Below are 24,722 nucleotides of genomic sequence, written 5' to 3'. Positions count from 1 at the left end.
GAAAGTTAACAAAAGGTTTATTTGTCAGTAAACAGTTCTTAAATACAGTCAACATAATAACTAACAATCTAATCTATTTTCAACACAGTTTAACACAAAATGAAAAAAGTGCATGATTTAAGTCAGGTTTAATATGATCTAGATCACAATCAGACATGAACGTAAATGTGATGGCTTGTAGTAGATCACTCAGTATGCACACATGTACATGGTAAATACCTGCAGGGACCATGATCCGCTGAGGTCTAGAGTGTCAGTATGCATACATGTACATGGTAAATACCTGCAGGGACCATGATCCGCTGAGGTCTAGAGTGTCAGTATGCATACATGTACATGGTAAATACCTGCAGGGACCATGATCCGCTGAGGTCTAGAGTCTCAGTATGCATACATGTACATGGTAAATACCTGCAGGGACCATGATCCGCTGAGGTCTAGAGTGTCAGTATGCATACATGTACATGGTAAATACCTGCAGGGACCATGATCCGCTGAGGTCTAGAGTGTCAGTATGCATACATGTACATGGTAAATACCTGCAGGGACCATGATCCGCTGAGGTCTAGAGTGTCAGTATGCATACATGTACATGGTAAATACCTGCAGGGACCATGATCCGCTGAGGTCTAGAGTGTCAGTATGCATACATGTACATGGTAAATACCTGCAGGGACCATGATCCGCTGAGGTCTTTTTTAAATGTAATTAAAGATAGTTTTATCAGTTTTTTGGATGTGAAATTGATGTTAAACCAATTTTTTTTTGCACTGGAGATTAAAAATAGGATTTGCACTATTGAGGTATGAGTCTGCCACTCAGACTCAGAACATTAGTGACAATGGCTGGTATGTATGTTAGGGTTGAGCACAGTATTGCACAATTGACAATAATATCCATAGAAATAAAATCCTTTCAGATTAAATTGTCATTTGAATGTCTGTTGAAATTGATCTAATCAGCAGTTTCTCCAATCAACAACTAGTTATCAGCACTTGTGTCCTGCTATATATACGTTTTTCTTTATTATTTACAAGTGTATTGTTGACATTTTTCGTTGTAAATAACCATGCATTCTGAACCATCGACAACAAAACTGATTGCCAAATAACAATAAATCAATACAATTAAACCCATTTTCTAAATAAAAGGAAAATATTGTTGAAAAATGCACCAAATATTTAACATAAAACTGCTTGGTTTCAATACAAATTCCAGCACATCAATTAGCACTTCTCATAATGCCATTAAACACACCAGTACAACTATTTCACCCTACAGCTTGCAATAACTCATTCTTTCCCGGCATCAGCCACAGTGCTTATCAGCTTATTTCCAGGGCTTCTATCTCCTCCAGTAATGAGTCCTCAGTCTTTAACTTCTCCAACTGTAGGTAAAAATGATAAAATGGTGAACATTTCATTACATTACAATAAGATAATTACCAATAAGAGTAACACGGAGCAAAAGCGTATGCTTGTCCCTATTTATCAGTCAAGCAAGGGGCGTAACTAGACATGAATTAAACTATTTATCTAAGGATGTGTTTATTTTTCTCCGGCAATGTGTGTATCAAGTTTCATTGAATATCTTAAATGTTCTCTGGACTAATGGCCAAGGCTCAAGTTTTTGCATTATGACGATGCTACTGCGCACGACACTAAGGCAATGACCATGGCTCAAGTGTTTGTTTTTTATTTTGAATTTTAAAGGGACTCGGTCACATTGTTAAGGATAATTCATTGATTTTTTTTGTGTGACTAAAATGTGAACAAAATGATAAAACATCGTCAAAATAGAGCCCTATTGATAATAGTTAGATAAAAATGTGACAGAATATGCTATATTCTGTCAAAAAGCCTTAGTAACTCTATTGGTAATTGATCTTTCTTAGGCCTTGAATTTACAAACTTTTGTTCAAAAGAGTATCTACGAATTATATAAAACTTTGACAAGATCTACTGGTAACCTTTGACCTCTGACATTGCTATGTATATGTGAATAAACAGTGCTTGACTTTGGTTAGTTTGACGTTTGAGTTATTTGATTGGTCAAAAGTGATTATTTTGATAATATTTACTCTTCCATACATATTTTCGCTAACTTTGACCAAACCAAACAAACCAGTTTTATACAATTGGCTTTGAACATTTGAAATGGTTTGAACCATTTCCATGGCCAGTTTAATTAGTCCTGAAGTATTTGATGGAGGTTTAATTTTAAATCACACGTTGAAAATAATTATCTTAAGAACATGATTGTTTCAGATGAATCTTCTAATGATCACCTGGTTTTTCTCCAGAGTCTTCCCAGCTGCCTGCTGCTCCTTCAACTTCTCAACTTGCTGTAATTTCTGAATAAGAGAAAAGCTAGGTTAGAGCTATCAGTGTTCACATAATGCAGGCCAATTCCCTCAACTTTAGGAGAAGCTTACAAAGTTATATGTTTGTTGTAGTCAAGGTGCATTCAAAGAAGGTTGAGAGTGGTCCAGTGGTATTAGCTGTCTGCTTCCCATCCAAGGGGTTGTAAAATCGAACCCCTCCAGAGGTATTTTCTCATGGCCTCTCAAAATGGACACCAGCCCTGGTTTCCACCATGATAAACTTGATAGTCATTTATACCAGCTTACAGCTGTATTCATAATTAAGCAAAAATAAATTAGACTTAATAAAGTGATATTAAATTTTTCCTTTCTGTCGATAAACTGCTAAAATTGCCCAGTGCAGTGAATTCTCAACTTTCGTGGAAAATGTCCTCCCATGTTTTCATTTTGGTCAATAATTCTCCTTCATTTCCAAATGATACTATGTGAATTCATACGTCCTTTTTTCTAGCAACGATTTTAAATAATTTTCACTAATATAACCTCAAGGTTACATTAAACCCTCAAGGTTATACTCCACCCACCTTCCTGAGATTCCTAATCTTCTTGTCCTTCTCTGGGTCACCTGTAGAAGGCGCTGCTGGGTTGCTAGGGGCAGCAGTTGCCATGGGAGCAGGGGCCTGCTCATTTGCTCCCCCCTTCTACAGAACAGAAAATAGACAAATGTGATAAAAAACTATACAACTATGTATTTGTATGAGAATGTATGTTATTGCATTAAGGATATTCATCCTACAAAAAACTATTTTTCTAACAATACCATTCAATTGACCATCATGATAGATTTTGTTCATCATACAAAAATGTTTAACTCCTTTGAAAGGGTAGTGCCTGCTTATTTAATCTGTATGAAAAATAAAAGATCAAAATACTATTTTACAAAATGTTATTGCAGTTTTAAACAGGACAAAAATGTACAAAAAAGTTTTTACTATGCAAAATCAAATATATGCAACTTTGAAATCCAGTATATATTTGACCTTACTTTCTAAAAGGTTACTCAAAGTGAAGTAATTAAACAATGGTCAGTTTTAGCTCTGCTGCAGTTTATATCTGCGAATAATGGTTTAAACCTGTATTTATGCTTATTTTTTTATTAATTGTATAATTCGACAAATTTACCAGGAAGTGCGTTAATAAAATAAAAACTAAAACTATGCAATCAGTTGCATATACACACATCAGCATCTCTATTCTTCTTTGCTTCTTTCTTCTTCTTGTTTTTACTCATTGGCTTGTTAGGATCTGCAAGTATAGATAGGTATCAGCCAATGTTTGAATACTGTCAATGAATTTTGAAAAAACAACAAGACACTGAGCTTTTTGCATTAACATTAAAACTTGTCTATGATGTAAATGAATTAGCCCTAAAATCTTGTTTAGCTCATGCCAAAGGCTCGTCTAATATTATTGACATTTGAGACATGACACAATGCCAATGAAAAATTAATAGGACAATCAATGGATGACAACACCTTCATTGTTTATGTAACTTGAACAATAGCATGGCAAGCCGATCCATTTTTCTCAGTCAAACATGGGGTTACACAACAATTATTTTACCAAGAGTTGTAGGTGATGCTACTTTGAGAGTTATGGGCCTTGCTACTACATAAGTTATGCATCATGAATAATCAAATAGTGAACATGTGTACCAACCAGATTTCATGTATATATCTTGTTTATTGACTCAAGTGATCCCTGACATAGACTTAAAGCCTATGAAGTACCAATATCTTGCTTCTCAAAAAGACAAATTATGGTGAGTGTACCTGTGGCTTGCTGTTTCATGTTGGACGGAAGCTCATACTCGTGAAGTTTCGTGGATGGCATGGTCCCTTCCCGACCCCGCATTGATGGTGGCACATAGGTTTTCTGGGCACCGGCTGTAAAGACAATTAATAACTTTTTTGGCAGCACCCTTCTGCCCTCATGGAGACCATCAAGTACACCATTCTGCTTTCATATATTAAAATTAGGGATGGCAACTAGTACCCGAGTACTTGATCGAACGTCCGAGTACTCGAGTACCAAATCACTACTGGAGTACTCGGAAAAAATCTATAAAATCACAAAATACACAATTTACAAAGTAACAGATCTGGTTAGTTGCCAAGAGGACAATTTACGGTCCCTTTAATCCCCGCTGTGTACACAATTGACCCTAATGAATTAGTTGAGAGTTGCAAACTGTCAACAAAGGGGCCCTATTTCTAATTAGCACTGATCTTAATTAGCGAAGTTTTGATAGCGGAACTTTCAACTACACAATTCTATTGTTTACCAATTAGACACCTTTCACCAAACAATGGACGCTAACGAGCGAACGTTACAAGCATTGATTTCTTAATGGGCGTATTTTAACTATTTTGTGTAATGTTTATCACAATTGATTGGTTGATGTTAAATCAAAGAATTTTGAATATTAATGAGGTAAACAACAACAATACAGTACGAAGTATTTCGTTCATTATTATCAAGCACGAAACAATATTTGTTTTCCTTTTATTTAATTTTCTGTTGAAGTACATAATGAAAGTCTAATTTAAGGATGAAACGTCCAATAATACGACCAACGCACAATATACGTCATGAACGATTCATGTATACACGATCTTGTCTTTCCCGAAAACAAATCCATTTTTTCCGAGTAATCGAGTACCCGAGTACTCGATCGAAAGATTGTCCGGGTACTCGAGTACCAATTTTACTACTCGTTGCCATCCCTAATTTAAATGGATAAGATAATCAAATCTGTTTTTGTTTGTTTTGATTTAAACTTATAATATGGTTATAAATAATCACAAACTTTAAATATTTGGCAGTTTAAACCCTTAAATTGTCTTAAACACAATTCCTTACATTATATATCAAATTCAAAATGAATCATTTCTTCACAGCCCTAAACAATTTGTCCTGTTTACCCAAAGCACCCTGCCCTTCTTCTGCAACACACTGTCATTTTTTAAACCTGACTTAAATCCAAAATTCATCAAAGACTTTCAACTGAAGTAGCTGAAATCATTTACTAGGGAGATGAAATTTAATTCAACATGTAATTTTTAGGATCATAGTCCTTCAATACTGTTATACAGCCCAAGAAAGTTTATCCGATTTAAAGTACCAGTTTGGTACATGTTCGGTAAACAGATTGCAGTCACATCAGTTTTAATCAAGGTATTGATTTATATACTAACAAAGTAACATCACATCACCCTTAACAACTTACTTTGTTGCAAGTAAGTGCAGCTTATTTTTTGGCAAATTTGAATACTTAAAAACAATACAAACAAGAAACACTGTAATGCCACGAAACCAGGTTTTCAATGATTGACCGAAGAACTTCAGGTTTCGTTGTGCGATTCAGTTTCAACTGTTTTTCAATTTTAATTAACATTGCCCATGACCAAGACCCTTGGGGCCACAGAAACAATCCCATGGAAGTCCTTGATAAACTATTTCCTCATACTAAGATTGGTCACAAATTGTCAACCCTAACTTAAGTTATGGTGAAGTTCTTAAGTACCAAAAATTTATAAAATAGTACATTGGCCTTGACCTTGATCCTAGGGGCCCCAAAGGAAACCTAATGAAAGGTCTCCATAAAAATCTTCCTATACTAGTATACCAAGTTTGGTCACAATACGTCAACCCTAACTAAAGTTATTTAGTACCAAACATTTTTTTTAATTTTAAGTAACAGTGACCTTGACCCTAGGGGCCCTAAATGCATTCCCATGAAAGGTCTACTTAAATCTTCCTATATATCAGTCATCGAAATTAGTCTTTTGGATGAACACGCCCGAATTCATATACTAATGCTTGGCATTACATTTTTGAACAACCCCTGCTGTATAAAACCCAGAATTTGAGCAAGCCTGGAAAGCATTATACCAGTGCAGGGCTTGTAGGCTTGTGCTATATTCGACCACTGATATATGAAGTTTGGTCGAGATATGTCAACTCTTACTAAAGTTATTCAGTTTCAACCGTTTTTTAAAAAATATTTTTAGTAACAGTGACCTTGACCCTTGGGGCCGTAAATGCAATCCAATGAAAGGTCTCCATCAACTCCTAAATATCAATTTTAGTCAAGATATGTTAACCCTAACTATAGTTTTTCGGTTTCAACTGTTTAAGTTACACCTTGACCTTAACTCCAGGGGCCTCAAACGCAATCCCTTGAAAAACCTCCATAAGCCCTTCCTAAATACTAAATTTAGTCAAGATTTGTCAACCCTAACTTAGTAACTTAAGTATTTCAGTGTCAACCACTTTTTTATTTTAAGTAACAGTGATCTAGACCTTGATCCCAGGGGCCCCAAACACAATCCCATTCAAGATATCCATAAACTCTTCCAATATATGAAGTTTGGTCGAGATATGTGAACCCTTACTAAAGTTATTTAGTTTAAACCGTTTTTCTAAAGTAACTGTGACCTTGACCGTAGGGGCCCAAAACGCAATCCCATGAAAGTTACCGTATCTTTAATCTCCTCCTATATACAAAGTCTGGTCAAGATATGTCAAGCCTTACTTAAGTTCATAGGTTTGAAGACAATAGCTGGCCGCCTGCCTGCCCAAAGGAAGTACATCATTCTTAAAACTATGTAAAAAACTTATCAGGTTTGAGAACCCCCAACCAAACTCAAACTCAACCATTTAGTATTTTTAACACAACATAAGTTGCCTGTAACCTACGAGGAGGTGCAGGAGCAGCTACTTCAGACTGAACCTGTCTATAGCTAATTGGTTTCTCCGGGAACCGGCCAGTGGGAGCGGGGCACCAGAATCCCTCCCAGAGTTCCTCCCCTTTGCCTGTTAACTCCTCATGTAACATCGCACCACTGTAGTGCCAGATACGGAACCTGTAGAAAGAGGGTAATAACAGGTGTCTGATATGACAATTTAATGTAGTGTTGGTAATTGATACTTTTTTACAATTCAATTATTGGAGATATAATGGATCAATAATTGATTCAATTATAATTATATTTTCATGAACGTACAATCACATGTAATTCGCAATTTGGCTTCATTTTTCCATAACCATATTTCTTTTGTGTTTTCTGACTTTTATGTTCTGTTAATTTTAATCATAAGGCCTTGCTTAATCTCTTTAATCACAAATTAAACCTACCCATTCCCAACCCGGAGTCTGGGAGCACAGGTAGCTGTAAGCACATGTTCACCATCTGCGCACCACTGAAACGATGTCGTGTCTGGTGATGTGGCCTGGCATATCAGCTTCTTCTGCTTTACGTCCCAGAATTCCATGTTACCACGGAGATTACCAAACCCACACAATGCAAGAAGTACAAAGGTCAAGGTTAAACAATTCATTTCAAAATATGACCGAGATTTACTAGGATGTTAATTAAAAAAGGCCCCTGGAGTATTTTCCATTACATGTACAAGTAATTTACAGTGTTTTATCAAGAATGACATTGTACACTCAATCAAGTATGACTAAGCTGTTGTATAAATTAAATTTCAATGATCAAATCAGTTACCATCAAACTTCAACTGTCATATTAAGCAAAGGATATTGTTTCCCTGTGGATTGTAGAAGGAGAAGTTCCTTGGTCCCGTGCCGAAGTCAAACACAGGCTCTGTCTTCTGGTTGTAGATTGTCACCTTGGCTGGCATGACTGGGTGGAGTTAAGGATCCAATACTCTCATGTACATGTATGTTCTATGTTTACAACAACCTGAATGTTTCAGATGTTTCCGATTATTTTATCTGCATGAAAATGTAGTTTAAGTGGCCTTTGGTTTAAACAGTATTTATTCATATGTTGTTAATATATCAGCATGTTACAATTATACAGGGTCAAGGATTGAAGAGAGAGCTAATATTAAGACTTGTCTCCTTATTTATATCATTAATACATTGATATGGTATAGATAACTTTATAGCAATACCTGGCCTTTATGACCCTCTGTATAGTTTTAAAGTAAGGATAAGCTGGCTTAACTTAAGAATTTAAGATTCAGAGGTGTATAAAAAAAAAAAATCAAAAACCTTGAATTTAATTAATTGTATTTAATATTTATAATTTAATACACAGACAACCAGCAGACATTTGTACCACACTTGTGTTTCAACTTTTGTCTTAAAACTGTGCTGGCCATCAGAGAAAGGATACATCCATACACAACACAGAATTCAGTGCTTTTAGGGCTCCATTCCACATGGTACACCGGTCCATTCTTCCCCAGGTGAACGAGGCTGCTCTCACCTAGACATATATAATGCACATCAATTTTTAATTCAAAGCCTGTAGCAAATCCAATAATTACTTAAATTTAAGGGTTTCAAGCAGTGAAATATTTGCAGAGCCAGAGGAATGAACAGTTTTATTTAAAGATGCTCACTTTAGTCCATAAAATTGTATTTTGATGTTACATGCCATTAAATTATTTGTATTCCGTCATTTCATTTCAAAATTCATCTGCAAACAAACAACAACCAAACATAAGTATCAACTGATATAAGAACCATAATGCTGTCTTTATCCATACATAAACTTTATCAAAGATCAATCCAATGATGAACTAGAACGCACAAGGCAATACATTTATTTCCCACCAAATTCATGTAGGCAAAGGTTTACATCATGGCTATTAATATTTGAAAGTTTGAAAAAGATTTGTTCAATAGCTTCAAAGAAGAATCCTGGACAAAGCTAATTTTGCCCAATTTAACTCATTAAGGGGCCACAACTCCACTCAGGATCATGCGATTCATGTAGGCAAAGGTTTACATCATGGCTATTAATATTTGAAAGTTTGAAAAAGATTTGTTCAATAGCTTCAAAGAAGAATCCTGGACAAAGCTAATTTTGCCCAATTTAACTCATTAAGGGGCCACAACTCCACTCAGGATCATGCGATTCTGACCAAATCCACAGAGGCACAGGTTTACATCATGGTCAATAATATTTGAAAGTTTGAAAAAGATTCGTTCAATAACGACAAAGATGAATCCCGGACAAAGCTAATTTTGCCCAATTTAACTCATTAAGGGGCCACAACTCCACTCAGGATCATGCGATCCTGACCAAATCCACGGAGGCACAGGTTTACATCATGGTCATTAATATTTGAAAGTTTGAAAAAGATTCGTTCAATAACGACAAAGATGAATCCCGGACAAAAAAAAGACGGACGGACAGACGGACGGACAACCCGATTCCAGTATACCCCCCCAAAAAAACTTTGTTTTGGGGGGTATAATAATTATAATTCACAAAAACCAATTCAGTTATTTTCCCACCATTAACTCCCAGATAGTGCAGTCCCTGATCTCCATAATATGATGACTCTGATGTGTCTGTGGTTGTCAATAGCAACATGGCCGACCCATTGTTGTTCCACTGCATCTCCACCTTGTCAGCCTTGAAAAACGTTCTGTTTGCGATGGCTGCGTTATTGCCACCAAAGTTAGGGTACTTGAACACTCGTACAAAAGAGGGCTGACCCTAAAGTATGGAAACATTTTGTATAAACTTTTAACTGTGCCACGGTATGGGTAATAGGCCTAAAATAAAAGCCCAAATTCAAAAATAAGAAACAATTGCCCTCAAAATAAGTTGAACTATAATGCTACATTAATAACTCATTATTGCCAAAATACCGACTAACGGCCACATTTTAATGATGCAACAGTTACTTAAATGAGGTCTGACAATGACATTATATCCTGGGTTCCAGCCTCATCAAGGGCAGATAATTCATGTACTCTCAAAATTACCCCTAGTGTTGAGTGTCTTTTTACCAGAGCATCCAACATCAAGGCGATTGAGTCTTGAAGATCAAGCATAAATTATATTAAAAATGAAGCCAGATTTCCTACCTTAGCGCCAGGGACGTAGCCTGCCACCATATACGGCGGGCCAGCACCAGACAAACTGTAGCCTGCTACCTTCTGTAGGTGCAACTTGGTCTTGATTTCATCTGTGTACAATCATTCATCAGTTATTATGTAATAACAAATATGTAAACTAGATGGCAACCATTGAGAATTTCTTGAATAATCTGGCCCTGGCTCCCACACAATAACCACAATAACCTTGTAGGCGATGCTCCATCACCATGGGAACGGGTTTCCTTATATATCTTATGAAACAGTGTAATAGTTTAAACTGTTAGAACATTTAGATACTGTTAAAACAACCTCCATTATCATACTTGAGCAGGACCTTTTTCATCATGATTGGAAAGGGGAAAAATGTGTCATTTTAGCCTAGAAATTAACATGTATACTTTGAAAATCATATAGAAAAGATGAAAGTGTTTAAGATTGTTAGTTTATGAAAACATGGACTCTTCCATACAAAACCAGTTTGGGGGGTTAATTCTTTTATTTAAAACAATGAACAACTTTCAATCGGGAATTTTTCACATTATTTGGGGATTTTTTATTTGTTTTGATTAAGCATGGGGTTGAATTTTGACTACAAATTGGTCAGAAAAAAACACAAACTGCTGAGGTACACTCTGTGAGGCCTGATAAAATATATTTGTAGATTAAACTGTAAGTCAGTGCAATAAGCTTTGTACATTGATTAATAAGAAGATATCTGGATAAACCAACTATTAGGGCCTAAAAATATTTGAATCAATGATGGGTAAGATACAGCTAATCCATGAGACTGTTGGAGTGTCCTAATCCCTTGTTACATTAGAAAGCTTAGCTACACCAGTTCAATACAATGTCAGATGGTAATGTATATACCAAGTCACAGAAAACATCATGTTAAACTGTAGAAGTAGTTTGATCCACAATGCAACAGACTGACAAACTACCTGCCTGTCCAACCAACCAATAGACTCCAGGGAATAATGAAACATGTATCTTTTTAACAGATTACTGGCAATTACCAAATCCTGAAAGATTTTTGTAACCAGGATACCAGGAAAAAAACATGATGCACTTTGAATAATGATAAATGTTGTTTTTTAAACTGACAAATAATAATAAAATATTTTTAAGCTTTACTTTAAATCCTGACTAATAAAGCAACCTCAAAATCAAGACAAATGAAAGACACAATATAAGTATTTGAACACCTACCAAAATTTCCATTTTCAAAGAAGTGAAGCTCATTGTTGACATTTCTACAGCATATTTTCTCATCATCAGAGAAACTGGGACTCCTGCATGAAAATAATTATATCAAAAGGGTAGCTATTGTTCCCCCTTAAATAATGTATTTAAAATCTTTTATCACTATAACAATGCTCTAAACGAACTAATAGAGCAACAAAGCTACACATTGTACTGCTGTGACTGTAAATAGATACATTTCAATTTTCATACCTCATAGGGCATGGATGATAAAAAATATGACTGCAATGTATTCAATATCCCTAAAGTCCTATAGTTAGAAATAAAACACCACTTCAGAACATACCAGTATGTGACTTTCTTCTGTATAAGTGACTTGACACACTGTCCGCTGGCCACATTGTAGATGTGAAGGTTGGCTACCCCAGCCTGGGTTTCCTTGTCAACTGGAAAGGCAGAATAAACATGCAATGTAATAGTCTCAAGCAAGGTAATATTTACTTCTTTTATCAGGAGCAACAACTGCCTCATTATCTTGTACATGTGAATTTATAATGATGGTAAAGAGACAAAGGTCATGTAACGATAGCGTTGGGCAACGGTTCCAGTTTGACTATCCATAATTGGTTCCACTCAAGTAACTGGTGCAATCAGTTTTTGACAACAGTTTTATTCTTGTTCAAGAACTTATAATCCATAACTATGCTTTATAACATGTTATGTGTATGTTTGAAATTATTTAGTGTTCAGTGCTCCAGCCAGGATTTGAAAAGGGCAGGGTGGAGTTTTGAAAAGGGCAAGCTACATGAGTCGTGTAGAGGCGATTGGGGGGAGGGGTCAATCCCTGTCACAAGGTTGTTTTTGTTGTTGTTTTTTTAAGGGGGGGGGGGGGGGCGGGTCTGCCCCTAGAATTTGTTTTGTTTACATGCTCAATTTAAATCATTTTTCATGATTTTCAGACTTATACAAAATGGTGTTGTTGTTTTTTCTCTAAAATTAGAAGGGTGTGTTTTAATATCAAAATTAAAATTTGTCTTTTGTCTGTGGTAGTATGGTTGTACTTGTTTGGCATCTTCTTTAGTGCAATGTCACATATTTCTCCAAAAAATCATGTTAAATGAAGAAAAAAACAAACACAGTTAAACATTTGAAGCAATCAAATAAATAAATTTAAAAAAAAAGATATATGTTGGGGACGAATCTTAGTTTGGTACGATCGCGATTGGGTACGAATGTTACATTCAGCCTGGCTGTTATTTAATTGTCTTTGGTAAAATAATGTTTAATATGCAGATGTTTTAGAAGAAAATGAAAATAAAAATCACTTCCCTGGTTTAAAAAATCACTTATAAAACAGAGCATTGATAAAAATAACTCAGAAAAATGTTCTGACAAAATGGCGGTTTCGGCGAATTTTGACAAGACATGGTACATAAATGCTACATAAAACATCAACATATTTTTGTGGGTAACAAAGAAATTTTCATCATGAATATTTTAGAAATTAACTTTCAAAACTTTTACTGAAAAGATGAGGTATTTGATTGTGTCAGCGCCACCTTTCTTATGTTTACAAATCGGCAGTGACCGTCTGCTTCAAATCAACAATTTTTAATTAAAATGGCGAGTATCATCAGTACAATATAATTATTTTTAAAGATTTGTGCTTGACAACTCTTTTCACCATCCCTTCACATTTTCTATCGCATTTTATGAACTTTCATGATTGAATGAACGAGTTCTCAATGTATATTCTGATTGGCTGACATTAAATAGCCCCGCCTCCTGCCGTTGTTCCCGTATTTGGCTCTTCCTAATTATTGGATTAGAAGATGACCAATTATGAATACACAGGTCGTCTGCTCACTACACAAATACACACTTAGCTGTCATATGACTTGGACAAGGCACATGGGAAGATGAAAGGGCAGTACAGCATATTTTAAGCAGACAATGGCGGCATGGTGACACCTAGCGGGATCACTATTATCATAAGTATTACGTAATTTGTCTAAATTATGACAGCGGATTAAGGGCTGCTGCTCTTTCATAATGATATCAATAGTAAAAAGGGCACTAACGGAATAATTGGCCCTAATAGAGTATTTGTGAAAAGGGCACTACTCATAAAAAGGGCAGGGCGGTAAGAAAAGGGGCACGGGCGCTGCGCCATTGAAAAACGGGCTAGCTGGAGCACTGGTGTTGTTATTGCTTTCGGTCATATTGCTGATGAACACTTTCGAATGTATCAATGAAGGAGAAAATTGGCAGAAATGAACTGAATGCAAATAATGAGAGGAATGAAGAAAAACAACTTACCGGTTGAATCAATGATCAAATATGAGGAAATTCAACCGATTGTCTCCAATTTCTGGCCCAACCAATCATTTTTTGATAAAATATAATCAATCATCAGAACATAACTATATAATTATAAACTATTTTGATAGCCTACTTGTATTTGAGTACAATACCTGTTCAAAATTTAGGCATGAAACAAAATGTTTACAGTAAGACAGCAATTTGATTAAAACTAAAGGCATACTAGTTTCATTATCAGCAGACTTTGTTAACTGCTTACCTGTGTACGGTTCCCAAGTGACGAGCAATGAGGCCCTAGGTGAGAACGTCATACAGGAGGCCTTAGGACGGGGAAATTCCTGAATAAACTCATTCTTCACTGTGTCATAAACCTTCACGCTGGAAAATAACACAACAATGGCTATCATAATCATGTCAAACGTAATGCTATCATGACAGATGCATTCTTCTGCACATTATTAGTTTAAACTTGTTTATTTTTCAATGATTGTGAAATATTAACAAGTTACTGAAACATTATATTAATTACTCATGTTGGCACGAAGGTAAGCATGAGTGTGGTCTTGTGTTGTGGGGGAACTTGAGTACCTGGAGGAAACCCACTTGTCTGGCTTGGTGACCACAAACGAAATTCACATGCACATTATTGTTTTACACACTCAATATACATATCCTTAATACATAAATTACGAAAGTTTAACAGAAGACTTACTGCAAAAATATGTATTAATTGTCATTTATTAAGCATTATCAACACTCTTCATATGGGAAACAAAGAACAAAACAAGAACTGTCACTGTAAGTGATGAATGCCCCCCCCCCCCAAGTGGGTTGTGCACACGATACGTCTTCTTGGTATGTGGATAACATGTGGCAAGTTATTTTAAATCTGTCTATACAAGAAAAGGTTACAGCCTGGACATGACCTGTCCTATACTCTCTGTCTTTATATGCAGCATTCCATTGTAAACAAACACTAAGTGTGATCTTGACCTTAGTGTTAGGGACTCAGGTCTTGCACACCACACGTCCTCTTGATATGTCGAAGACTTGAGGAAAGTTATTTTAAAATCTGTCCATACGAAAGAAAGTTAAAGCCAACCAACACTAAGTTTGACCTTAGAGAAGGGACACACATTGTCCTGGTATGTCGAACACATGTGGCAAGTTATTTTAGTTTTATTCTGTCCATACAATAGAAAATCTGAATGAAAGGATGGTGCAATTTTAATATGCCCACCTTTCCAGCCATAAAAAAACCTGGAATGGAGTAAGAGTTGAGGCCAACATAAATTCCTCTATGGTGCTGGAACCCCTACCAAAGGCAAAGTGTACACAGTTCAAAGTGTTCTTCTAAACTAAACATGAAGCTTAAAACACCCCCTATTTTTGGGTTACATCATTACATTCTTTTACAATCTCTTTGCTCCGACTTTCTATTATTCAATAAAATCATGAATGCTAATCCCTACCAATCTCCATTACACCAGGCGAGTCTTGAGCCATCCTTGCTGAACACCATCACTTTACAACGTCCACTCGGCTCCCTGAAATAGACAAATAAACATTTATTTCATTTCTTAAAGTGGTTAATATCAGTACAATAATTGTATATAATAAATAAATTTGCAAATGTACATTAACAATATCTGTACATAAACCATGAAATCATGTCATTTATATAAAAAAATATTTTTAAACAAATTAAATGCAAAAAAATATAATTTTTTGAGTACGCTAATTATTTTTGAAGATAGAAAAATCAACTCATAACCTTGACCTTGTTTTTTGCTTTACTTTTTTAAGTGAACTGCCTTCAACTTTTAAAGAAATATACTATAAATGCATTCAGCTAATAATTTAAGGTGCATGTGCAGTTTAATAAAAAATATTTATTAATATTTATAAATATTATTGAAAATTGAAAGAATGGTGAGAAAAAGAGTAATAAATTCAAGCATGTATGTATTTCAAATAAACCAAATATTCCCATTAGAATAGCCTGTGTTTACCTTGCAAAATCATGCTGTTGCCCTGGGTTTGGTGGCCCATTTACCATCCAGATCCCGGACGAACCTCGAACTGTAAAAGAATAAAACTAAAAATGTCACTAAAACAGAGCTGGCAATAGTGTTTACACATGTACAGTGTTCCATAATCTGTTCTTGTGTAACATGCTGGCTGCATGTTCACCATAATCTGTTCTTGTGTTATGTGCTGGCTGCATGTTCACCATAATCTGTTCTTGTGTAATGTGCTGGCTGCATGTTCACCATAATCTGTTCAGTTTTGTAGAGCTGATATGGATTACTCTAATATATCATTTCCATAGGCGTCCTTACTGTATGATTGGCACCAATGATAAGATGATGATTTAATATTCAACAGCATTAAGCCAAATAACCATGAATATTGGTTATAAAAACTCATTTATTATAAAACTTTATTTACTTTAATTCTTCTTTCATGGAAATTTAGAAGCACACAGATCACAATACTCTTTCATCAGTGTTTAGTGTTTGCCCTACATTTTTAACCATTCACCGATTCCGTGGCGCTAGATTTTTAAATTGTTTAGTTTTATATTTGTGAAGAATTGTTACTTTGCTGAAGACGACTCTTCATGGTTAAGATGGTTAAGTAATTGCTATAATTGCACATCTGCATTATCATTTTTATTATATTCATGCCTACTGTTTGCATTTGCAAAGGAGCAATTTCAGTGTCAACGCTGATTTACTTTGTAAACATTTATTCACTTTACAACGATTGTGAAACAAGTTATTACAACATTATAATATTCATTCTCATGAGCACAATGTTACAAGGAAGTGTGGTCTTGTTGTGGGGGAAACCGGAGTACCTGGAGGAAACCAACTTGTCTCGCTTTGTGACCGCAAACCAAACTCACAGGGGCCCAGGCCAGGAATCAAACCCGGGTTGCCTAAGTGAGAAGCGAATGTGCTAACCACTGCACTAACCGGACAACCCTATTTAAATGAAGACACAATATTTGTCGTGTTTGACAAGTCTTCTTGACAGGCGCACAGTTTCATTTTACAGCTGACGCAATTTTGGAGGGGCTAACACTAAGTGAGTTAGAATTTATTGAGTTAAATTTCTTTGTGAATAAGAAATTGCTGCCCTCCCTAAGGTTCCTTATTCACAAAGAAATTACTTAAAAAAAGTCTGACCTATATGTAGAAGAATACATACAATACTTGTAGTTGCAAAACCCCTTCAAAAAGCTAAGAACGATTCCACCAGAATCCAAAAATGTTGTAGGAGGGAAAAAATAATATCATAATTTGAAAACAGCTTTTTATTTTTTCGTTATATTGCAATTCACTTTTCTGTGGTAGTGTGCAGGGTTTATTTAAAAATAATTTAAAAGAAACTGGTCTTATCAAAGAAAACAGTGACATCATGATTTGATTCACATTTGTTGTTTATTTTTAATGAGGGTGGTAGATTCACCTATTGTGACGATAGGGTTTATTTTGAATGGAATGCTTGACCTTTTTATCTTTTACATCACTTGAATAATACTGAAAATTTTCCTGGGGCCAAGCCATAGGTCCCTTGAAGCTCCTGGATTAAGGCTTTCTATAAATAACAAATTTCAAAGCCACTCCTGACATTAGTTTTAACAATTTCAAAAACAAAGCCACTTCAATATTGTTTGCGCAGGCAGCAAATACAAGAATCAGGAGACACATTTGACTTTGCTCACATTTCTGTCAAGAAATTATCAAAATTATGTTCAACTGTTGAATGAATGTTGCATCAATATAATGGAATACTTTGTCACAGTAAAATAGGCCATTGAAGCACCTCCAACCATTTTAAACCCTTTAATTATACTTCTGACAGCCACTGCAATCTCCATTTGTTTTAGCAGGCTGTTCATGCTCTTTAAAACCTGTAGGTAAGAACTTGATTAACAGTTCAAGTTTCAAGGCATTGTGTAATTCTCTAATTTAAGCGAGTTATTCTGCAAATGAGCTCCCAGTTATAAGATCTCCTTGACGAAAATGGTTGAAGAGTATCAATTAAATATAGGTAATTGTAACCGAAATAAATGTCTAGTTCTGATTATGTTTGACTATAATCAGTGTAGATGCTATTATTGGGGAGACAATTCAATACATACATACTCTATGTATCCGGACATTTAATTTCTATATTTTTAGAATTAGAATAAAATGGGAACCAGAAATGAAATATATCTCAAGTCCTGGTGGGTTTTTTTCGCTCATGATTTCCCTGCAATTTACATTGCAAGATGATACTGAATCATAGCGGAGGAAATAAAAATGTAGCATTTTCAATGTTATTTGTTTTCCAGATAGACGATTTTTCGACCAACAGTTAGGACAATGTAGAGTGAAAAACACCGTGTTTGTGGCTTTTGTTAGAGTTCGTGCTTGTCGTTACTGTTAACATGTCAGTAACACTCGAAAGAGGAGTTGACATTAAACAGAGATAGATACACTTAAATCAATATCCGACATAGGGTATAAAATGATACGAATTTATTCTGGTACGAAATTATCTGGGTACGAACAGAAAAACCAAACCCTACAAGATAGTCAGACTTTTGTCACCTTGTTTTGATCTCATTAAGATTTATCATTTGTAATAATGCGTGTTCTCAAACACACCGCCATAGTCTACTTAACAAATTGTCTTTAAAATGTAAAAATGTAAACAAATTTCTCACGTGCAATGGGCAGCGCCATATTGTATCCTTACGCAGAAAGTAGTTACAACAATAAATGAAATTGCGGTAGTTTTCTATTGAAAACTATTCATTTAGCTCTAATCACCTTATTTGTTAGAAAAACATATTTTCTCTTTCTTGCAGTCACTTGTAAAAATGAAAATATCAACAATTGTAGAACTTGTTTATGGGCGTTGACGTGTCGAAACAGACCGCATTACACTTCCTCTACGTGGAAGAAATCTTGAGAAAGTGACAGCTTTCAAACTTGAACACTATTCATTCGATTTTTCTTGAGGTGAACGCAAATAAACAACAGAAATCATGCCTGCCAAACAGAGAATGCGCTTACAAAGCGAAAAGCACCTGAAAAACATCACGACCAGAGGAAATGTGCCAAAATCATTGGTAAGATTTTTTGTTGACAAAAACATCCGATTTTTCTTTTTAAAAAAAAATGAAAATAAACTCATTTAGATACATATTCTGTTATTAAAGCAAAGAATGAAAACGGAAAAACAATTTAATGAGTTTATTTTCAAATCGGAAAATTGAAGTGCTCTTGCTTTAATCACTAATGTATTGAAGAAAAAATCTTCAAATAGATAATACAGGATCAATTTCTGTTATGTTTGAAATGCACTGGTAAGAAGCCACTGTTTTGCTTGTACGTTTTATTTGTTTTACCATGTTAACTTTTTTAAGCAATTTGTTTAAAATTGTTTTTTATACATGATGATAGTTTGTGTTCAAAATAGGATTTTTTTCTTTGAAAATGAGCATTTCATCAGGAAAATTGAGCCAGTTTGGTGATTATACTTTTTACCGCTCAACGAAATGAAAAATATGTCACCCCAAAAATACTTGTTTAAACAGAACAATTTTATAGAAAAAAAAATTCACTCCGGAACAATTTTTATAAATAACAATTTTTGAAAGTGGGCAAATTATTGGTACATTAGTACACTGTCATTTTAGTGGGTTTTACTGAGCAGGTTTGGCACCTCAATTTGTTTAATAAGCATACATTATAAATCGTATTAAACTATATTTTAGTTCAGGGGCCTGACTTTCTCCCTGTAAAAATTCATTTGAAAACATTCCATTTATTTTGAAAAAAACACACTTTTTTGGGGAGAAAAGGGATTCCTTTACATCACTCTTGGATGGTACAAATAAATCATTGGAATTTTTACTTCACCGGTAAGGTATCATTTCAAGAATTTCACTCTAAATATGAATTCCTGTTTTATTCCTCGCATTTTCTCCAACCTTTTATGTTTTCAGAAACCCCAGGAAGAAAAATACCCAGTAGGACCCTGGCTGTTAGCATTGTTCATCTTTGTTGTGTGTGGATCAGGTTAGGTTCTTCTTGAGAAATAAAGAATGCGAAAAAAGCAACTGTCATTTTCTGGACAAATTATATTGGACAAGCATTTTTTGGTTGTTTTGCTGTCCAAATAAAAGGAAGTTTCTTAATTATAAAAACTTAATTTCTTACCTGAATGACAACTTTATTAAAAAATATTATAGGACCCTCTGTACATGACTCATTTAACTTGAGTTTCTTCCGACAGGTACATTTTGTCAATCTTAGTTTATCTTGACATTTTACCGATCAAAAGGACAAGTAGGTTTAATTGTTAATTTCGCAGACTAAATGAATAATAATTCGTCACCTAAGTGCAAGAACTCAATATCTGCTTCTATTTCTATATGCAGTTATTGAGTTATTGCACTAAGGTGACAAATATATTCTTTTAAAAACTTATCTGAAAACAATCAGAGAATACAAATTTATGTATTAAAATATACTGGTAATAATAATACCCATATCCATTTATTTGTTGATACTACGAGTGTGTAATCTCCTTCCCCCTTGGCTTCTATAAATAAGTATATATAACTTTTTGAGAGTCTTCATACAGAATAATGCCAAATTTTGAGGTTTTTGCAAAGGGAGTCCTTTGTCTAGTACTCCTTAAAATGCCACTCAATACCGCACACCAACAAATTTAACATGTGGCATGTTTCATATACACATGTGATTGTGAAGATGTAACAAACTGGCAATGCCTATATTTGTATAAGAGACTGATATTAACTTATAAGATATTTTTATCTCTTTTCAGCCATTTTCCAGATCATACAGAGTATAAGAATGTTCTAGACGGACGGAATGGATACGGACACTGAATATGCTCCAGGATTTTTACCAATGTCTCAGGCACACTTCAAAAAAAAGAACAGATTATACCAGACTGCAGCAATATATATGAGTTTCTTGGAATTCTTTAGTTCAAGAAACTTTAATTTAGATAATTAGTTGAATGTAATAATACAAATAGAAACCTTTGAACTGACACTGTTTACATATTTCTTGTTGTAACTAGTTAAGTACATTTAGTAAGTCTGCTAACTCTTTAGATAAATACTTTATAGTAAGTTTTAGTCATGTAGTTTTGGATTCTTCCTATATGCATATTATACAAAGCCAGTTAAAAGCATTCAATACAATCGGAATATGTTGTTCATAAAATGATATATTGAGATGCCAGTAAGTGTTGAAATGTAGTAAATTATTAATATTATATTAAAGTGTCTGTGACACCCCCTGGAAAAAGTTAACCTTCACATTTAAACCTACAAACAATTCATGAATTGATTTACTGATCACATCACTTGACACTGTAATATGCCTGCAGCAGAAACTAAAGAAACAAAACATGTCAATTTCTTGACAAGTGATTGTCAAGTTTCATTGTTCATTACTTCCTACATGCATTTTATGCTTTGATGTTAAAATGTTGATTGCATCATTATAAATGTTGTAAGGTAAATGAGAGGTACATTTTTTGAAGCATACATGAACATTGATTCAGCTTTCATCTTTTTCACTTGTTTTAGTGATTGCCTCGTAAATAATATCTAAATTTTGAAAGATTTTCTGGTATAATTTTTTTTATATCAAATTTGAACGATTGTTGATAAAATCTTTATTAATGGAAAATTATTGATGTGCAAATGTATCCCTCGTAATTGAGATATTTAATTAAAAACATATTTTGATTTATATCATCAATGATAACAGTTTTAGGGAATGGTTTGAAATGTCCATTTTAATTATCAACTTAAGTTCAATTACTGAAAAGCTACTTTTTTTAATAACAAAATGATCATTTAATTATTTGCTCATGATGCTTCGATAGATTTTTTTGATTGGAAAAGGGATGGAAAAAACCCTTACCCACCTACATCAGTTTTTATTTTACATGCCAAAATCAATTGTTTGAAGTCCCGAGTTAATGTTTGTTGTAAATGATTTTAAATTGCTACTGAAGACAAGTTGGGGTTTTTCAATGAAGCAATGCTTTTTTTTAATAGAGCAAGGCAAAAAATCACTACCTTTTTAACTGCCAGTACAGGTCATAAAATATGTGCAGTTAGTAAGTGCAGCTTTAATTGACCGTATCAGCATAATTGTTCCAATATCGGGAAGTGCTAGTCATCTGATTATTGTCATCATTGCCAGGGCTCAGCCCAATCCAGACCTAACTCCATATCGAAATAATTCGAGTTGTGTCCGTCTTGTGCTGAGCCCTTGATTACCATTCATTAGTTCATAAGTTTGTTTGATACTGGCGGAGACAGGATGGACCACACACACTTTTATTATGTACTGCCTTCTACTGGATATGCTAAATTATCTCGTTTTTGTTAAGCATTAAATCTCAGAGAGATTTGTTAATGCATTCCTACTGTGTAAGTTTGACAAGCAATTGATAAAAAACACTCAATGTACAATAATTTTGAAATAGTTGTTATCAGAATGCTGATTGTTATACAATAAATACTTTTAAAAACTAATACATACATGTGCATGTATGGTGCATTTTTTTTATAAAGAAAAGATAAAAAGCTGTTGACTTTCTCAAATAGTCTGAAGTTTTATCAAGTTTTATCATATATCTGTGTTCAACATATGTAAATATATATGTTGTTGTATATATTTGATGTCAATGATGGTACGTTATAGATAAAACATGACAAATAGAAATTGTTCTTATCTATTTCCTTCACAGCATGAGTTTCATAAATGATAGAATATTATCTGTGACACAAGCTAAACATGACTCTAATATTGAACATAAATTTATTTATTTTGGTTCTGTGGAAACCAAAACACATTTGAGTAAATGTTTTACTTAATTTCCAAGAGGTCTGTATGGCAGCCCAAACACAGGACACCATTGTGCCATTTAAGTAAAAACCATCAGAGTTTTGATAACTGGAGTTATACCTGGGAATTGCCTAGGAATTGAGAATGGTCAAAATGGGCTTTAATTCTCTGGAAAAGGATACAGTAAGAATGATGAAGAATCAAAATTTGAAGTACTTGAAATAGTACCAAAACTTGTAATCATAACTTTGGTGAAAAATTATCAGGTGAAAGTGAAGGAAACATGTTGAATAACAAGATGTAAGTGTACTGTATTGTATAAAATTATCAACACAGCCAATGGCCTTAAATACTACTCGGTATATACTGTGGAAAATAGCTCATTAAGCTTATGTCTCTTAGCCTGTTATCATATACCTGACCTTAAATAAAGATTCTTGCAGTTTGCTGTTAAGTTAACGCATTTGTCCTTGATAATGAAATATCATTAAATTACAGTAAGCTTTTAGTAAGGATTAAATATTACCAGGAACATGTTATTTAGAAGTTATGCATTGACGTAATGATTGACCTTGGCTATTGACTGAACTCCAGAACCAGTAAGCATCATCTTAAGTTTGAGTGCAAGCTACAAGTTTTGTTCATGGTCCTAAATAAAAACACCGATGCAGAACGGCCTAGGGGGGTCCGGGGGCTTGGAATTAAATGCATAAAAATGTTACATAAAAATATAACATTTGAACATTTTAGTGCTATAAGTTTTGATACAGTTGAAGTTAATTCTACATGGTTTACATAAATTTAGACCATTCAAATGTGCATTTAGAAGAAATTTACTGTCACAATCATATGAGGCTTTGTTACCAATACCATAAACCTACTTCTAAACGTTGCACATATCATCAGTTTAATTTATGAATGCCAGTGCTATGCGATGGTGTCCTGTGGCTTTCCACAACTTAAGAATTTGTTTAAGCAATGTTGTTCCTGTGGACGTAGGCAAGTGCCAAACCATTAAATCGTGAGGCACCCATTGATGTCCGACTCCAGGTCTTAAGCCGCCTCAGTGAACTGAAACTCCTTTGACAAGTGCAAGAACCAACAGGCAGACACATAATTTATTTGAATATTCTTGAAAAGTTGGTGAAAAAGACTGTCACATGCAGCTTTACCTTCTTCCAACGTCATGACTTTGGTACAGTTTTTGTTGTACAAGGCCATCGCAATACTTTCTGTTCAAAATCCCCAGGGTTCGGCATGGCAAGTCATCTAGAAATGCCTCCTTTAATTGATCTGTTAGAGCGGAGTCAAGATTTTGCATGTGTCCAGGAAGAAGAATGGTTCCCTTAAGTGCGCCTTCCAGTTCAGCAGGCAGACGTGTCTTCATGTGTGAAATCATGTGGTCGAGGAATGGAAAGTAATCTGTAATGGTCTTGGACACTGCCTTTATCCGAAGATGAATTTGCACGGTTTCTCTCTCGGCCAACTGTTCTTGGCTTTTGGTACAACTTCAATATATGCAGCAATACTTACTGTGTGATTGTAAAATTTGTCAAACATCCTCATTTCTAATATTTTGATGAATTTCAATGATGTTCTGTGCTTCAGTATGCGCCTTTAACTTGTTGCATCATTTGCAGACTGGCCTGAAGATTCATCAAGCACTTGTTGTAGTGCATTGTTTATCTTGTCATAATTTACAATTAGCGTGCTTATTGAGTCAACACATGATAGCCAACGTGTGTCCGACAGTGTTGGCAAAGACTGTCGCTTTGACACATCGTATTGTAGAGTTCATATTCTTCTTTTTCTTCTTCTTCAGTCAAACCAGCTAACAGATCAGACACATCTTTAGTCAAGAATGTTTTTAATATATCTTTCCGCTTTGCAGAAAACCCAAAGAAAAGTGTTAGTTAAAAATGTTTAAAATATTGATTCTTCCTAATTAAATGTTACATACTCAATAAGTCAACATTAAAAGGTATAGTACCGCGGTAGTTAGTAGAGTTTATTCTATCTAATATTCAGTTCTTTTTTCAAA

General features: G+C 34.6%; 2 protein-coding genes across 2 annotated transcripts; one reads left to right on the top strand and one right to left on the bottom strand.

Moving 5' to 3' along the window:
• Nucleotides 1-18,527, bottom strand: LOC128220246 (eukaryotic translation initiation factor 2A-like). Its single transcript, XM_052928562.1, has 17 exons — nt 18,502-18,527; nt 15,791-15,860; nt 15,251-15,325; nt 14,038-14,156; nt 11,803-11,902; nt 11,463-11,545; nt 10,242-10,342; nt 9,663-9,867; nt 8,533-8,625; nt 7,933-8,034; nt 7,524-7,698; nt 7,085-7,251; nt 4,156-4,269; nt 3,564-3,628; nt 2,908-3,024; nt 2,288-2,353; nt 1-1,387 (listed from the first exon to the last, which is right to left on the bottom strand). Exons 1-17 carry the CDS (start codon nt 18,518-18,520, stop codon nt 1,325-1,327), a joined length of 1,734 nt encoding a protein of 577 aa, XP_052784522.1. The 5' UTR covers nt 18,521-18,527; the 3' UTR covers nt 1-1,324.
• Nucleotides 18,528-18,715: 188 nt separating this feature from the next.
• Nucleotides 18,716-22,558, top strand: LOC128220248 (stress-associated endoplasmic reticulum protein 2-like). The gene is made up of 3 exons (XM_052928569.1): nt 18,716-18,909; nt 19,789-19,861; nt 20,634-22,558. The coding sequence occupies exons 1-3, from the start codon at nt 18,826-18,828 to the stop codon at nt 20,669-20,671; spliced, it is 195 nt and encodes a 64-aa protein (XP_052784529.1). The 5' UTR covers nt 18,716-18,825; the 3' UTR covers nt 20,672-22,558.
• Nucleotides 22,559-24,722: the final 2,164 nt, after the last annotated feature.

The sequence above is a fragment of the Mya arenaria genome, chromosome 15 (assembly GCF_026914265.1).
Source record: "Mya arenaria isolate MELC-2E11 chromosome 15, ASM2691426v1".
In the NCBI taxonomy this organism is placed as follows: Eukaryota; Metazoa; Mollusca; class Bivalvia; order Myida; family Myidae; genus Mya; species Mya arenaria.
Note: the sequence above shows the minus strand (reverse complement) of the source record. Positions and strands in the feature narration are given on the sequence as shown.

Bases quoted from the DNA above. Each gene is read 5' to 3' on its own strand.
- LOC128220246 (XM_052928562.1), bottom strand. The intron at 11,546-11,802 runs GTATGTTCTGAA...ATTTTCATGCAG, and splicing joins CAGAAGAAAGTCACATACTG to GAGTCCCAGTTTCTCTGATG. The intron at 3,629-4,155 runs GTACACTCACCA...CTATACTTGCAG, and splicing joins CATGAAACAGCAAGCCACAG to ATCCTAACAAGCCAATGAGT.
- LOC128220248 (XM_052928569.1), top strand. From the start codon at position 18,826: ATGCCTGCCAAACAGAGAATGCGCTTACAAAGCGAAAAGCACCTGAAA. The intron at 18,910-19,788 runs GTAAGATTTTTT...TTATGTTTTCAG, and splicing joins GAAATGTGCCAAAATCATTG to AAACCCCAGGAAGAAAAATA. The intron at 19,862-20,633 runs GTTAGGTTCTTC...ATCTCTTTTCAG, and splicing joins CTTTGTTGTGTGTGGATCAG to CCATTTTCCAGATCATACAG.